The sequence below is a fragment of the Leuciscus leuciscus genome, assembly GCF_965113295.1.
Source record: "Leuciscus leuciscus genome assembly, chromosome: 10".
In the NCBI taxonomy this organism is placed as follows: Eukaryota; Metazoa; Chordata; class Actinopteri; order Cypriniformes; family Leuciscidae; genus Leuciscus; species Leuciscus leuciscus.
The window spans coordinates 26,514,097-26,526,911 of record NC_138734.1 but is presented as its reverse complement, the minus strand read 5'-3'; the positions used below and the strand labels follow the sequence as shown (position 1 = coordinate 26,526,911).

Genomic DNA, 12,815 nt, shown 5'->3' with positions numbered 1-12,815 from the left:
GCTCAAGTCAAAAGAGATATGGCTCCTTTAAGTCTGGGATTTTTCGCCTGTTTTATCTTCTGTCAAGCGAAAATTATATGTTTGATTTGCTGTCCGTAGCACACATGTTGAAGAGTTAAGCACTGGATTTTAATACTTAGGGCTAAGGGTTTTTCAAAAAGTAATAGTAAGTACTATAAATTCTGCAGTTCTGTGCTAAACTGAGCAACTTTCTGTGATATTTCCACACAGGAAGATGGGAGCTTCTCACTGGCATTCTGCACAGGCTCTTGCCCCTGCGTTTCAAAGAGTCAAGACGAACAAGGAGAACGCACCTCGCAGAGTAAGTCTTTTCTCATCAGACATCATCTTTTCATGCTAACACACAAATAAACTCTGTCTGCCTGTCCATCTGTTTAAGATATCCACTCTCAATCAGGCAGACTTCACCTTCAATCATGCCAGAAATGATTCTAGAATTAACTGCTTGAACGATTCACTGGTGGATTTGGTGATAATGTGGTGTTCAAAATGTGTTGTTTTCGGTCAGCTCTCTCCGGGCAAGATGAAGATTAGAGTGCTGAAGGATGAGTCTGTGCCAGGTGGGTGGACTGGAATCTGAGATGTGTTTTGAACTCCTTTTTTCTCAAATAGATCACATGGACACTTGTATAGTAAAGTATTAGCTTTAGCCCTTTAGCCCTTCTTTTTCTGTGCGAGAACTCATTTCAGAATGGTACGAGTCAAAATTGTGTTTAACTCTGTTCCAAAGTCTAGTTAGCTAACTAACTATTTCATCACACAAAGCTTGTTCCAAACAATAGACAGCATATTAAGGCATCAATGCACTGTATCTATCACAGAGATTGGAAGAAGATCTAAGAGATCTAAAAACAAGAAAAGAAAGATAACAATAATGATCTTTTGCAGAGTGAAAAAAGTCATGCAAAGGAAAAAAATATACTTGTATTTTATTTAATACTGCAAAGTTTTGATCAAAATGGCTCCACATTGACTATTTTACCCAAAATGTTTGTATTGTTAGAGTACTGAAGTGTTCTGAAGTTCTGAATTTTGTGTGTGTGTTTGTATAAATGTAGCAGTTCAGAAGCAGGTAAAAGCGGAACCAGCCAGCAAGGCACATGGTGCTAACGGGAAGCTTAAACTGAGGGGAAAAGTCTGTGGACAGTGTGAAGTTCAACTGGCCGGACTGGTGAGTTTTCATCCGTTCTGTTATGTGAACCATTTTTAATCCCAAGCTATTCATCCCTTTCATTCATCATGCATCATGTCTCAGAAGTCTCTTTTTCCTCACCAAGGCTACATTTATTTAATCAAAAATTGTTGTGAAATATATATATATATATATATATATTTTTTTTTTTTTTTTTTTTTTTAATAACTGTTTTTTGTTTGAATATATTTTAAAATGTAATTTATTCCTGTGATGGTAAAGCTGGATTTTCAGCAGCCATTACTCCAGTCTTCAGTGTCACAATCTTTCAGAAATCATTCTAATATACTTATTTGCTTGATGTTTACAAGGTTCATGAAGATTCATCTTTAAAAGACATTCAATAGTTCTCTTTGAGCCACTCTGTAGCAAGATATCCTTGAGCATCTTGTTTGTCTATGAAACTAACATTATTTATTTCTGAAAGTACATACATTTATACAGGGCTTTCTGTACAACTCCTCATAAGGTCTTCAATGCCACTTCATTTACTATTATTATTTTTCCCACTATAATTATTGTCTATTATTGTGGTATCATCAATTTGACCCATTCCTAGTCAGACATATTGGTCAAACAGTCTTCTCAGCCATAATAATCTAAAGCTTGGACCAGACTTCATACCGATAGTCATGGCTCTGCAAGACTAAAGTGCATGATACAAATGTTTGTTCACACTTTCTACTCTGAGCCATGACTGGCAGCAGTAGATTGAACTGCTCCCAAATACAGTGCTGCAAATATATTCCTACTCATCCAACATGACTTCTTAGCAAGGAAGACATGAACTGCAGATTCTATAGTCCCGAAGCTCACTTAAAAATCAGTTTGGGGAGAATGCCGCTGCTGTCCTGCACTGTGCTGCTGTAATTTATTTCAGCGGTGTTGTGCTGAAATGAGACCTTTTTTATGTGGCCATTAAAAGAGCTGGTAATGGGCACAGCTGTAGATTCACAGAGCAGCACTGTATTTACCCTTTTCTTTATTCCCTGTGTGTGTGTGTGTGTGTGTGTGTGTGTGCTTGTGTGGCCGTATTAAAGGGGACCCAGTCACCCCTGTGAGATTTGGGACTTTCATGCACTCCTCGACTGTGTGTGTGAAGGGGACTTGAGTGCTTTGAGACAGACAGTCTCTAGGGGACATGTACCTGTGGATTTGGCACAGGCATTTGGCTGTCAAAAGACAGCAAGTGTGTTAAAGCGAATGTTTAGGGTGTGTGTGTGTCTCAATATGTATATTTATGGATTTGTAGAGCCAAAGCTTCCTAAAGGTTTCCTCCATGCTCACTCACACAACCCTAGAGGAACCCACAGGAACTAAAGTTGAGCTGAAAGCTGTTGTTTTGTTCAGAATGAAATGTGCTATTTACTGCCAACTACATAGTCTATATACACTGGATACAGTCTGCCTACTTAAAAAAAAAAAATATAGTATGTGAAATATAGTTTCAGACATCACGCTTACCGATCTGTATTTTCACTAACTGTCTGATACATTTGACAAACACTTGATGATACTGTATCTAGAGACTTTGTTTGTAGTTCTCAGTGGAAAGTAAACTAGAAATCTACAAGCAGAGTTTTATTTTTAGATTTGCTAAAATTGAAAGGTGCATGATAGATGAAAAGATAACAGTTTGAGTTTAAAGTAATAAACATTTGGACACACATTACAAAGTCTACACATTTCCATGTTTCTGAATGAGTAGGTATTTATTACTTTATTAACTAGTATTTAAACGGCATGTAAAAACAAAACAAACTGCTTGTTGCTTTACTTGTCAGTTGATCTCATCCTGTCTAAGAGGGTGGATCTTAACCTAATAAAGTGCAAAACAATGGCTGAATTCTGAATAGCATAGTAACTTTATAGCTTTTCACTATCTGGCTGAAATACTAATATTTGTATTAGAGTTGTATGCTAGTATTCTGTTCCGAATTCAGCCTTATTTTAAGATTCCTGTTATAGTAAGTGCTATTTTAGTATTATTTATTTCTATACTATTTTTATTCATATTTTGAATTAGCTTTTATTTATTTTTTATTTTCATTTTCATTTTTTAACTTTTGTTATGTGCTTTTGTAATTTGTACAGGATTAGTTTTTAAATCGATTTAAATTTACTTCAGTTTATGTTTTAGTTATTTTCAGTTAGTTGCAAAAACAGTATTTCATATATAATTTTTTTTGTAGTTTTTTCATTTAATATTTTATTTTATTTCAGCATTACAATTTCAGTGCTGCATTTTTGTTGTTTAATGTTTCATTTTTTGTTAAACATCTTGATTAACTAGGAGGCTTCGAGTTAATTTGTTATGCTGGTTAACACTGCATTGTGGGACAGTATTTTGCACAAGGTGCTCTGCATATACTTCACATTTTGACATATTATGTCATAGGTTAAACATTTAATGCATACAGAATATTCACATATGCCTACTGTGCACAGTGCACATATAGGCTACTACAGAAATATTATTCCAAACATATCCGGAGTCTGTCCCAAAAAATTCTAACTCTTCCAAGCATTATGCATCTCTTAAGCTGAAGTGCTGCATCATCATACAGAGAGGGCATGTAGACGTTCAGAGTGAATTAATCAAGACGGCATTGCTGGGTAGATTCATTTACAAGTGGCTCTTCAACTGTGAATTTGATCGACCTTCTTTTAAATTCATGTGCCGATATGCCGTCTGTCTCTCTACCCGTCTGTCCATCAAAAGGATTCTCTTATCGCCCTCCGCACTCATTTACAATCGGTAACAAAATAATGAGCTCCCTTAAGATATGTGCAACTCCCTTCTCTCCATTTTAAAATATATCATGTTGAGCAAAAAGTGTAAGATTTTTAAATATATATTGAATATATTGTATATATATATTATTCAAATAATAAAGTTTTTGGGGTAAATATACCTTGCCGTACATATCCTAGGTTTATTTAACTGTTTTTGATCTGTTTCAGATGTGTTCTGAATGCGGAGAGGATTATTGTGTGGGCTGCTTCGTCAGATTCCACCAGAAGGGGGCACTAAAGCGCCATCGCATGGTTCCCATACAGGTGAGGAGGTGTTCTGGCAACCTTCGTCCTTCCCACGCAAACATACACACACACCTACACATGCCCGCTGCAGCGCCAGGCACAAACACCGTCACTGAGCAGATTCCATCTTCCTCCTCCACTCCGTTTCTCAAAAACGCAGAACGCTGATCACCATTAGTGGACAATCTGCTCACTGTAACCCAACTCTGATTACACACACCTGTTCCCGGGTTAGAGAGCAGCCACACAAACACACACAGCACGAAGGACAGCTGATGTGTGTTCACACACACTCGCTCTTGTCAGCTGGAGTTTGTTTTAGAGACTTGAGCGGCCCCGTGGTGAGGTGTTTGATTGAAGCTTTTATCAGGCGGTCAATACATCCATCATCACACCGGATCGGACCATCACTGCCAGAGGAGGGGGTGCTTGCAGTCCTGTTAGCAAAATATGCACAAACTTACTTTTTCTTCAGTCTTTGCAGTCACATTCCCTGCTGAAGAAACAACATAGATTCAAAGATATTCATTTTAACCCTAGTATGTGTTTTTTTATTAACAAAAATAAAAGGAAAATTTTTTATGTCGACTTGACTGCCGTCTTTGGGAAGAAAATGTTTGAATCTTGAAAGTTTTTTTATGCCTAACATACATACATATTGAAGATTTATGAATGAGGGAGGAAGAATTTATATGTTGAATTTTTGTTGGATTTCTTTGAATTGCAATTTCGAAAATTCCTCTTTCTGTCATTCCAGTTCAAACCCCAATTCAACTTCCTCTGTGGCCAATTCAGTTCAAATTCACGTTCATAAAATATAAAGAGATTCGTTAGTGTGAATTGGCCTGTGACCCTTCAGAGGATAAGTGGTTTTGAGAATGGATGGGTGAATTTAAAGCAGGTCAAGCAAGGATGTCTCTCTGGAAAAGTTAGATAAGTGTTTAACAAAACATTTTCTGAAGAAAATGCAAGTAGTATTTGCATGTTGTCACAGCCACTCAATCCTAGTTTCATTTTCATGGACTTTTAGTCATTTTCAGTCACATGTGTTTCTTTGTTCAGTTTTCCCGCCACTTACCAGTTGTCATGATGATTAATTTGATCTGCACAGGTGTTTGTCTCCCTCATTTACATTGTATATAGGTTGCAATCTTTTCAGTCCTCAGTTGTCTGGTATTGTTTGTGTTTAGACATTCTGTTACGCTAATACGTTTGTTTTATAAAATAACCTTTTGTTTGTAGAAACCTGTTGGAACCTTTTTCATCATCTTCATCTGAACCAAACCATGTCAGATGTGCAAAAGTCATCACCATGATACTAAGGTGTTTTGAGTGGTTGCCAGGAAATTGCTATTCAGTTGCTAAGGTGGTTAAAGTGGTTGTAGTGTGTTGCTATAGGGTTTTGCTCGGTGAGTTAAAGACATCTGAGGTTGCTAGGGTGTTCTATCTATTCGATTTTTGCCCAATTTGCACTTTGCAGTCTGGATGGGTCTACATGAAAGTCTGTGCCAGTCTGAAGATTTTGGCCTGTCAGAGTTGAAAGTTGAAAGATTTCACAGAAAATCGCATAGTGAATGATGGGCACAGACTCAGATTTGGCATAGATGGGCATAGCTTCAGACAATGATCTATAAAACATGTTTGATACTTTGAGCTGTTGGTTTAATCTGCCATGTGTCTCCTAGCAATGAGGTGTGTGTTTCTGTGTGAGTTTGTTGTGTTTGGAACGCTTTGAAAGTTGTTTACTTTATAATGTCCATTTTCTCTCTGTAACCATTTACAAAGTTGTATTATGCCTAGTGTTTTAAAATCTGTTCAGATTTTAAAAGTCTTGTTGTGTATTCCAGCCTAAATGGGTTTTTTTTTTTTTATAATCTTTGAAGGTTGACACTAATCATGCTAACTTCTGTGTACAAAACTATGTATAACTGTATTAGTACATTCCTTCCAAGAAAAGAAGACCAACAAACACTATACTGGTCAAAAGTTTGGAATCATTAAGATTTTTTTTTAATCTTAAGAAGTTTCTTATGCTCACCAATGCTGCATTTATTTGATCAAAAATACAGTAAATACAGTAATATTGTGAAATATTATTACAGTATGAAATATAAATAATGAATCATAAAATAGACATATTTTGTTACATTTTAAATGTCTTTATAATAATGTTATATTAACATAATAAATTGATTCATTCTGAATTAAAAGTATTCTTGCTGAAAAAAAAAAAAAGTATTAATTGTTTTGAATGGTGTATCAGGGTTTCCACAAAAATATTAAGCAGCAAAAACTGTTTTCAACATTGATAATAATAATCATTAAAAAGAAATCTTGAGCACTAAATCAGCATATTAGAATGAAGGATCATGTGATACTGAAGACTGGAGTAATGATGCTGAAAATTCAGCATTTCCACCACAGGAATTAATTACATTTTAAAATATATTCAGATAAAACAGTTATTTTAAATTGTAATAATATTTCATAATATGACTTTTACTGTATTTTTGGTCAAATAAATGTAGCCTTGGTGAGCATACAATACTTTTTTCAAAAACATTAAAAAAATGTAACTGACCTCAAACCTTTGAACCATACTGTATACTTTCTCAAACCAAGCAGTCGAATAAACAGTAGTAGGTTTCTGATCATTAGCATTTATATAGAAAGATCCATTATTAATCATTCAAGGCGCATTTTAACTTGAACCACTGAGTCATTCAGACTGTGTTGCGTTTACTGGGAGAAATCAGCTCATTATGGCCTCCATTTCAAGTTAAGCACTAACCCCAGGGGATACATAAAACATACAGTATACCTCACAATGACCACATGACCAAAAGCACTCCACATAAGCGTCTACATATGTATAGACATCATTATGTGTGTGTCAGTGTTGTTTGGAGCATGTGAGTTGCTCCAATTATTGCATACAGCAGGTATGCTGACAAGGTGTGGTGATTGGCTCTTCCTGGAAGTGGACGACCTTGAGTGACCCACATAAGCCCTTCACATCTGTCCTCATGTTTACATCCAGCCATGCAGCATTAGGCAGCACATGTGCACCGCCAACCTTCCTTCTGCCCTGGTTGACGCTGCACTGCCGCATGCTAGAAGACGTTAAAGTAGTTACACAAACACAAGCAAACAAGTCCAGATGGAGGAGAAACAGAAGAACCCATAGGCTCTATTCATAAACCGAGTGAGTTGCCTGTTATTTATGTAGATTTACATTATCCAAAGTGACTTACATTTCATTGAAGGCTTACATTTGATTAGTTCATGCTTTCCCTTGGAATCCAACCCATGACCTTGGTGATGCTAGCACCATGCTCTACTGTTTGAGCTACAGGGATATACAGAGCTGTTAAAGAAGGTGCACTGAGCAAAGGAGAGAGAAAATCAGAGAAAGAGAGAGCAGTCACAACTTTGCGCTCTCTTGGCATGAAACTGAGAATTGTATTTAACTACGTATCGGCTCTAATGCAGCTTTATGCATCCTAATCCTGTTTAATTTGCTTCCATGGGGGAAAAAAGAGAACAAATATTAATATTTTCATCCTCGGGTTTGTTCTTTGCCATCTTGGTTTCTCTTCGTCTGTCTTTGATATAGGCGTTTCCCCATCTGCTTTTGATTCATTCTCTTTTATCTCTGTTTTCAAGTTACACGCACTCTATTAATAGTTTCTTATTGCTTGCTATCGTCTGCAAACATAAACTATCGATATGCAGAGATAAACTAATCAATTTGCTAATGTTTCCTCTAGTTTAAGTGCATAATATAAATGTATTCACAAGACAGTCAAGGTCTTATCTGATGTGGTAAGAGAAAGCATTATTTAGCAGCCCTGACCACCATAATGGCCACTAACAATGTTATCTTAAGGACATGATGTCATAAAGAGGAATTAGTCGACTGGCTAGCGGTTATCGGGTTAATTACGTGATTTAATCAAGCTTTTTTTCTGTGCTATTATTCATTTGCACATTTTACAGAGATATTTGATATGTTTGCAATACTCAGTTATACAAAAACTGCTAATACCTTGTGTGAATGTGATAAACTTCCGACCGAGATTCAAAATCAATGTGAATTTCTTTTTGGAACCAATTTTACTTCTGTAAAATGACTTATTTCAATACTTCCATTGTAAGTGCATTATCGTTAGCATGATTGTTGGTTGTTTCTCCGAAGTGATGGATGAAATTTCCATTGGAACCGACAGCATGCTGTCTATAAAGCTTGTTTTGAACACAGGATATCCATTTAATGATTTGGATGAATGCTTTACCTATAGAGAGTGTGCATTCATTCGGTTGCATCAGTACATTAGCCGAGTCATTAACAGGATGCATTTGTGCACTTTGAATTAAAGGTCTATTTGAAATCTATGTTTCATCCTCCAGGCAGAGCTCCAGACCCCCGTCAGCACTCGGGATGTGTTGGGTCGCCTCCAGCAGCAGGTAAGCGCTGAGGAGAGTCAAATTGCACGAGGTGCATCCTCCAAATCCACTGATGAAAGAGAAGACACAGAGGAAAGATCAGCTCCTAGGAGCCTTCAGCCCTTGTCTGATAACCAAATACACCACACACAAGTGAGTCACTGATTGTTTTGGATGGTACATCAAATTTATAAACAAAATTATAAATGTAGCTTCTTTAGGTCAAATATGGTTAAAAATGAATAATGCATTAAATAGGTCTTCATAAAGTACATTGTAACCAATATATCTTTTCATAAATACTTGTAAACAAAATGCATTATAATGTTTGCAGATTCTTTGTTACACCTGAAATTGGTTGTGTCATGTGTTTTAATTCACCGTACTTTCTAAAAGTGTAACAATTATTAGATAAGTATTATAATGAATTAGAACTGTGGTTACAATTATTGGTAACACTTTACAATAAGGTTCATTAGTTAACATTAGTTGACTACCTTAGTTAACATGAACTAAGAATGAACAATACTTCTACATAATTTATTATTAGTTAATTTCAACATTTACTAACACATTATTAAAATCAAAGGTTGTATTTGTTAACGTTAGTTAATACACTGTAAACTAACATGAACAAACAATGAACAGCTGTATTTTTATTAACTAACATGAACAAATATTAATAAATAGAGTAACAAATGTATTGCTCATTGTTAGTTCATGTTAGTTAATACATTAACTAATGTTAACAAATGAATCTTATTGTAAAGTGGAAGGAAGTGGACGTTTGAACACGAACCTGCTCTCAACTTTCTGTACAGTGTGGAAACTTGGTCATGTTCTCCATTTAATTTAGTTTCCTTCTCTCACTCTCACTCTCTCTGTCACTCTCATTGTGTTCTCTGTCTCGCCTCAGGTGTTGTTTGTGAATGACGGTGTTGACCTGGAGGATGAGGAGGCTGGTGAGGAAGAGGACAGCTCTCTGCTGAGAGGATGCTTTGATGAAGAGCAGTCAGCCAGGTCCTTCCAGGAGGCTCTGAAAGAGTGGAGAGAGAAAGGGCAGAGACCAGGTAACACACACACACACGCGCGCACATCTAAGTCTGTGCAGAAAAGCTACAGTCAAACCACAGTAATAAAGTGACATGCTGTCAGGTTTGTGTGAGCTGCCACGTATATTCTGTGGCAGGCTGTCAGAACACACACAAACAGTCTCTCATAAAGCATTCTCATGTGTGGCATTGACTGAAATAACACACGCCATGAGTGTTTCAGGGCCACTGATTGGTTGCCAGGTAACTACATACAGTATATGCATGACAAACATGTGCTCTGTGACGGCGCGTGTGTGCTTCCAGATGCTGTGTACAGTTTGCAGAATTCCGTGATTTGACAACTTATGATGCAATAAGTTTGAGAAATGATCATCAGAAACTTGAATGACGATGCCAGGTCACAGGAATTTAGTATGTTAGCGATATTAGTCAAGAACCTTTGGATGCAGAGGAGTTCCCTTTCAAGGGAACTCGCGTTGCGTCGAATTGACGCAATGGGGAACGCTTTGCGTGATGACGTCTTGAAGCACATGTAAAATCAGTCCAATGGTGTGGCGGAACGTCAGAGGCGGGTGACGTCACGTACCAGGAAGCTATAAAAGCCGGCCCGAAACAGAAAACGAAAGCTTTCTGAGTCTTCAGTTGCGCTCTGTGTGAAATCTGTCTGTATATTTGGTGTTGTCTGTCTATATCATATATATATTCAGTATGGCGAGCAAGCAGCAGTTTAGAGTGTGTGTCCATCCCTGCCCGCGTTATTTAACGGGAGGTGATACTCACGCTCTTTGTGTTGTTTGTTTGGGTGAGGAGCATGCCCAGTCAGCACTCGAGGGTGGTGACTGTGTGCATTGCGACGCGCTTCCATTGCGTTCGCTCCGATCCCGCTTGGCTCGGTTCAATCCCGATCGCGTTCCCCAGGGCTCGGGTCCCGCCGCTGCCGAGGCACGGCGGCAATCACAGACCTGGGGTTCGCAAATGGATCTATCAGTGGATGTTGAGACGGGCTCTGCCTTATCTCAGCCTCCTTCTGATAGATCCAGTGCCTCTCATCAGGGTGTGGAAGCACGCATTGCGGTTTCTTCCCCCCCGATGGAGGCACCAATACTGCAATTGTCCAGCTCTGAGGAGTTGGACGTTGTTAGTATTGACGCTGAGTCTGAGGATTCGCCACCTCAGTCTCATGCGTTTGAAGAATTGCTTGATGTTATCACTAGAGCTGTCGAGCGATTATCTATTGAGTGGCCAGTAGATAGGCAGGGCGCTCGTTCGAAAAGCAAGCTCGACGAACGTTTCCTGCCATCTCGTGCACAGCCTCAGTGCAGAAGCCTTCCGTTTTTCCCCGATCTCCACACCGAGGTGTCGAGATCGTGGGGGAAACCAGTGTCATATCGAGTGTATACTGCACAAACATCACACTATTCATCCATTCACAATTTAAAAAGAGCATGGTTATGGGGAGATGCCGAGGGTGGAAGAGACGCTCGCGAGCTATCTCTCTCCAGCAACGGCATCTTCTCTGAAGGCTCCTGCACTTCCATCCAAGCCAGTAAAAGTTACATCTTCCCTGGTTCATAAAGCTTATGCCGCCGCCGGTCAAGCTGCAGCGTGTTTACTGTACATACAATGTCCATAATGCAGGCTTACCAGGCTGAGTTATTGGGTGATTCTGAGGATGGCGGGGGTATTAGTGCTGATACGGTGTCTGAACTGCGTAGAGCCACAGATTTGTCTCTCAGGGCCACCAAGGAGACGGCTAAATCCATCGGCCGCTCTATGGCAGCCCTGGTGGCCACTGAGAGGCATCTGTGGCTCAACTTAAGTGACATAAAGGACAAAGAAAAACATGTTCTTTTAGATGCACCAGTATCCACTCAAGGGTTATTTGGAGATGCAGTTAACAGTGCTGTAGCTAAATCACAAGAAGCTTCAAAACAGGCAGCTGCACTTCAGAAACTTCTCCCCCGCCGTTCTTTCATTGAGGCTGCTGCGCGGGAGCAGCCTCACTCATCTAAAAAGAGCGCTGAGCACCGTGCCACTCAGAAACAGAGCGTTTCCTCCCGTGCTCCCCCACAAAAAGCTTGGGGACACGGAGGGCGCTCTCAAACCCAGCAGTCTTCGAGGGGTAAAACGGATCTGCGGACCGTTATTACCGCCAAGAAGGCTGCTGGGAAAAAGTCCTGATGTCTGAGGGCTCAGGACAAATGAGGGTAGTCCCCCCGAAGCAGAGCGGTTAACACCTCTTTTCACGGTGCCCGTCTCTCTTCGGTGCCCTCAGGGGACCGTTCTGCCAACCCTGCCGCCTCCGGTGTTACAGGGCGCAGCGGTCTCCGGCGAGCACATATCTCAAGGTCCACCCGGAAACGTAGTGGCCTCGGGATGCCCGCCCCCTCTGAGGAGGGTGCTAGAGCAGTCTGTTTCGTCGTTCCCTGCCGGTGCGCCGTTACAGGGCGACGAACCGACTACTCAACAGCAGGAGAAAAATACGGTGCCGTCTCTTTTCGGTGCCCTCAGGGGACCGTTCTGCCAACCCTGCCGCCTCCGGTGTTACAGGGCGCAGCGGTCTCCGGCAAGCACATATCTCAAGGTCCACCCGGAAACGTAGTGGCCTCGGGATGCCCGCCCCCTCTGAGGAGGGTGCTAGAGCAGTCTGTTCGGTCGTTCCCTGCCGGTGCGCCGTTACAGGGCGACGAACCGACTACTCAACAGCAACACAATCCAGAAACCAGTCTCGAGAGGCTGGTACCTCTAGTAGAATCTTTGACAGCGTGGAAGCTACTGTCAAATGTTTCTCGTTGGGTCCTGCAGACCGTGGCAAGAGGGTATCAGATACAATTCTAGAAACGCCCAACTCGGTTTATGGGGGTCCTGCCCACAGTGGTGGGCCCCGAGCAGGTTCTGGTTATGGAACAGGAAGTAAACACTCTGTTAGAGATAGGGGCCATAGAATATGTACCTCCCTCCGACAGGGAAACCGGGTTTTACAGCCGGTACTTCATAGTTCCAAAGAAGGACGGGGGATTGCGTCCCATTTTAGATCTTCGAGTTCTGAACAAGTCATT

At 40.1% G+C, this 12,815-nt stretch overlaps 1 protein-coding gene and 1 long non-coding RNA gene across 4 annotated transcripts in view; one reads left to right on the top strand and one right to left on the bottom strand.

Moving 5' to 3' along the window:
- LOC309508603 overlaps positions 1 to 12,815 on the bottom strand; it is a 321,712-nt gene that overhangs the window by 130,234 nt on the left and 178,663 nt on the right. The gene's annotated exons all lie outside the window — the stretch shown is intronic.
- zbbx (zinc finger, B-box domain containing) overlaps positions 1 to 12,815 on the top strand; it is a 55,983-nt gene that overhangs the window by 5,305 nt on the left and 37,863 nt on the right. For 2 of the 3 annotated variants that reach the window (XM_082182893.1, XM_082182895.1), the window contains exons 4-9: positions 232 to 322; positions 530 to 581; positions 1,080 to 1,192; positions 4,178 to 4,273; positions 8,666 to 8,854; positions 9,618 to 9,771. In XM_082182893.1, the coding sequence (XP_082039019.1) occupies positions 232 to 322; positions 530 to 581; positions 1,080 to 1,192; positions 4,178 to 4,273; positions 8,666 to 8,854; positions 9,618 to 9,771 (695 nt within the window). The remainder of the gene's footprint in view (positions 1 to 231; positions 323 to 529; positions 582 to 1,079; positions 1,193 to 4,177; positions 4,274 to 8,665; positions 8,855 to 9,617; positions 9,772 to 12,815) is intronic. The other variant, XM_082182894.1, reaches the window with a different exon arrangement.